The 4,452-nt window shown below is 40.5% G+C and overlaps 1 protein-coding gene across 1 annotated transcript; it reads right to left on the minus strand.

Moving 5' to 3' along the window:
• Positions 1 to 1,782: 1,782 nt before the first annotated feature.
• LOC119874008 (cytochrome c oxidase subunit NDUFA4-like) lies at positions 1,783 to 2,054 on the minus strand. The gene has a single exon (XM_038551653.1). The coding sequence runs from the start codon at positions 2,029 to 2,031 to the stop codon at positions 1,783 to 1,785; it is 249 nt and encodes an 82-aa protein (XP_038407581.1). The 5' UTR covers positions 2,032 to 2,054.
• Between the last annotated feature and the right edge of the window lie 2,398 nt (positions 2,055 to 4,452).

Below are 4,452 nucleotides of genomic sequence, written 5' to 3' on the forward strand. Positions count from 1 at the left end.
AAAAAATTTCTTTTCTAGGATACAGTATAATGCCTTGCACACACGAGTTACTCAACGAAATTTTCTGCTTAATTGGCTATCTTCATTTTGCCTTAGGCAAGGCATCAATGGGGTTTAAGTAATTTACTTGTTTTAATTATATGGCAATTTCCTTAATTTTCCATTTTTCTTGACCATGGTAAGCTGGACCTGAAGTTAATTGTTAGCTAAAATCTGCTTCCTTTACCACCCTACTAATTCTTATTTTAAAGCACCATCTACACAGTGTGGTTTACAATGAAAAGCACACCATAGGAAATTAGGGATTCCATCTGGGGTTTCCCTCTAATTCTCCCTGGGGCCTGTGGTTTGCCACTTACAGGTCTGCACAAAGTACTGGATTCATCTTCCAGTCCCTGGAGGCTGAAATTCTTCCAAACCTGGCTCAGAGATCATCTGTTCGTAAGTGGTATCTTCCTCCCTTGCACAGGGGCCTGTCTGGTTCTCAATGCACCTGCACTCCTTTGTTCATGTCTCCTGTTTAGTACCTAGCACTTTGAGGCAGGATTTATTTATGTTTGCCTGTCCACAACTGGACTGTTGGGCTCCTCAGAGCAGGAGCAGGGGTCACGTACCTCTACATGTAGTAAGTCCTCCACAAGTTTGATGCATAAATGCATGGATTAATGAGCAGATGAATATGTATACTAAATCTACGAGTTTGTATTTTACCTTTACATACGAATGTGTGAAAGTAAGCTCTATGCCCAATGTGGGGCATGAACTCATAACTTCAAGATCATGAGTTGCATGCTCTACTGACTGTGCCAGCCAGGCATCCTAGTATTTTAACATTTTAAATTTTAATTTTTTAAAAAATATTTTATTTATTTTAGAACTGGTGGGGGGAGGAACAGAGGGACAAGCATATTCCATGCTGAGCATGGAGCCTGATACGTGGCTCAATCCCACAACCCTGAGATCATGACCCAGGCCAAAACCAAGAGTTGGCTGTTCAACCAGACTGAGCCACCCAAAAGGCTGCACCTCTAACATTTTAAAAAATATGCAAATCTGGAGAATTTTTGGTGACAATAGTACTGTTTCAGTTAATTCTCTTACTCTCCTTGCATGAGGTAGACACGTGCTGTTCTGGTTGTCTGGCATCCCTCCATCACTTTTTGGGATGCATTCCTCATTCTTTATGGGACCCATCCCAAGTGGTTTGGTGAAGATTGCCCTGACTCCTGACTCTCCTTGACCCCCGCCTATCAATTCTGGCCTACACCTGGCCAGTCAGAGGACATAGTAATTGGTTCAGGGTTGAGCATGCAACTTGAACAAGCAAATCCGTTTTCCTGTGATTTGTTATGTTGTGAGCTACCAGGAGAATTTAGGCTGGTGGTGCCCAGAAGCCAGCTTTCCCACCTTGTTGCAGAGAGCTTGTGTTGGAAAAAACCTTACTGGTGGAGAAAAGTGTGTGAAGTGATGAAAGAGGCCATTCTGGTGATGGGTATTGCAATTGCCTAGTGGTGTGGACTGGTTTAGATTTATATTTCCATCACGTTGACGTTCAATACCCTTCAGATTTTTCATCCTTACTGCCCTATATGAGACTGAATCTAAGTCCTGGGAGATTATTATTTTTTTCCCAAGTTTCAGATATTATTCAGCGTAAACCCCAATACAATATACCAACATGATTTTGTGCATTTAGGGGGGAAATAATTCCTGGATAAGTGGAAAATTGTGCAGATGGCTTCTGGAAGACCTTCATTCTAAGCAGCCTTATAATGAAACATTTCATTTAGAAGTCTGGACCCTCTTCAGTTTGCTATAATCTACATTCACTGAGTATAACTTGTATTGATCATTGGGACCCAGTTTGTTCCAGGGTTCTGTGTTATTCTTCCTATCCCAACTGACATCTGGATTGAACAATGCCAAGTGCAAGACATACAGCGCTGCTCCAGTACCTCTTGCCCCAATAAATATGAAGAGGGGGATCAAGTGCTGATGCTTCTTGACCTGACTGATGATCTGGTGTAACATGATTGTGGCAGAGGCCTCTTGTGCAGGAGAAGAAAAAACCAAGTTTCTGTAAGGCCTGGAACTAAGTAATGTCATGTCCTGGGAGATTCTTGACAGCTGTAAGGAGAGATATCTGCCTTATGGTTTTGCTCTCTCTACTCTGTACTGGCTTTTCCTAGATGTGATGACTTCCTGTGGTTCTGGAGTATGTTGGCTTCTGTAACTTTTCTCCTCAGTGTTCCTACTGAATTGTGTGCAGTTCCACCATGGCCCAGGTGGCCTGTTCACCCAGGTCAGTCTGCAGCTTTCCTCTCCCACTCACTCATTTCATTCTGTTGGCACTTTTTTGGTAGCTCCTCTACATCCTTCTTATGGACATAGGGAAGGTGTATTAGGATTCTCCTAAGAAATAGGTTCAATAGGCTTTGTATATATAGATAAAAATTTTATTTTAAGGAATTGGCTCATGTGAATAGGGAGGTGAGCAAGCTCAAAATCTGCAGCATAGGTTGGTGGGCTGGAGAGTCATGAAGAGCCACTGCTTCAGTTCAAGGCTGAAGGCTCAAGCAAGATGATTGCTCCCCATACACCTTGTTGCCTTTTTTTTTTTTTTTTTTTTTTTTTTTGAGGCTGCTAAATACCATGGCTCTAGAGAAGGCTGCTCTTGGATTCTACTCTGCCACAGCAAGATGGAATACAACAGGGAACTTTGTTGTGAGGCACAAACCACCTCTATTCTTGAATCTTCAACTATTCCCCTCAACTCAGCCCAGGGTGGGACAAGAGACAGCGACTTCTGCAAATTCTTCTTCCCTCTCCATTCGGCAGGCTCTGTTTGGAGCTGTGATGGTAGGGATGGGAAGGTGGGATGAAGGGGACTCATTCAGCCAGACTACCTTTCTTTTCAAGTCTTTTCCTATACCTATATCACAATTTAATTAAACTTAAAAACTGAGAATGGTTTTTTACAATGCCATTCTGAGAAGAATGGTACCCCAAAATTGTGGTTGTAAAGAACACCCTGACATCTGGTTGAAAATTCATTCTTTTATTTTAGTACATTAGCTACGTGAATATTGTATTTTCCTTTTTCATCTGCTTTCTTAAAGTCAGCTGTGGGGGCTGGAAACAAAGCTATTTTAGGTAAGAAATGTCTCACCTCTATAGTTTAAAGTTAAATGAATACATTTAAAAATTATTGGGTGGGGATAAAATCATCCATCAAAAGCCTTGATCATGAAAAAGGAAAGCCCTTAACTTTTGAGCAGGGTCAGTTCCAATTAGAATAGAAATAGCTGAACTATGCATAAATAAACCTTACACTTTCTCCAGTTTTTCTGATTTTTACCACTTTAACCGTAAAGATGCAGAATATAGGGTGAAGGGGAGTACCTTGGTAGGATTAAAAAAAAAAAAGCCAGATGCTTTTTAAAAACCAGATGCATGAATACTAGTTTAAAAAATGCTTTAAAGGGGCATCTGGGTGGCTCAGTGGGTTAAGCATCTGCCTTCTGCTTGGGTCATGATCTCAGGGTCCTGGGGATCAGCCCCCCATCTGGCTCCCTGCTGAGTGGGGAGTCTGCTTCTCCCTCTCCCTCTGTGTGATTGCTTGCTCTCTCTCTCTCAAATAAAAAGGAAATCTTTAAAAAATGTTTTAAAGATAACCTTTATACATAAAGTAGCACTATGACCATATTTGGGCATAAGATAAAACTGAACTGCAAGAATGCAAATTGGTTTCTCTTTGCAACTAAATCCTAAATTATCATCACTAAGATGGAATCACTAGGTTAAAAGAACTCTACCAATCCTACTTTTGCCAAATATCTAGATCTTAACAAGCAATTTGGAAAACAACTTTGAGCAGTTTGTAAATTTCATGGAGCTTTGCTAAGGGAACAAATGCTATTGAAGACGATAAAGACACCTTTAAAACTCTTTGGCTCTTTTTAAAACACAATAATAAAAAATCAGAGCTTGAAAGGATTTTGGATGGTCATTCCACCATCTGAAACATCATTTATTATTATGCTTACATAACTGGAAACAGTATTAACTTTGTAAAGTGTATTAAACAGAAACAATGTGGCCTAGTAGAAGACCATGTAGTAATTTATTTCTTCTTGCATTTATTCAGCAATCATATAATGAGGAGATACTATTTAGCAATATTTTTCTCCATTTTTTACTTCAGCCCCTAGCTAGCCCACATGTTTGCACTGTATGCTCAGCTCTCTGCCAGCTGTCACTCCTCTCTCCTGGGACAAAAGTGGGTTACTGCAAGTTTTCAGTATCTCCTTCCCTTCTTCCTGTCTCCCCATCCCTATTCTAGTCTGAGCTGCTTCTTTCCTGGTATGATAGGTATCCTGTATTTTTCTTAGATCCAAAAGATATACAGAATGTAGGACAAATGTCAGATAAATTGTCTCTATGTTATGAGGT

Source organism: Canis lupus, chromosome 11 (genome assembly GCF_011100685.1).
Source record: "Canis lupus familiaris isolate Mischka breed German Shepherd chromosome 11, alternate assembly UU_Cfam_GSD_1.0, whole genome shotgun sequence".
NCBI lineage: Eukaryota > Metazoa > Chordata > Mammalia > Carnivora > Canidae > Canis > Canis lupus.

Coding starts and splice junctions, on each gene's coding strand:
- LOC119874008 (XM_038551653.1), bottom strand. CDS start 2,031: ATGTTACACCAGATCATCAGTCAGGTCAAGAAGCATCAGCACTTGATC.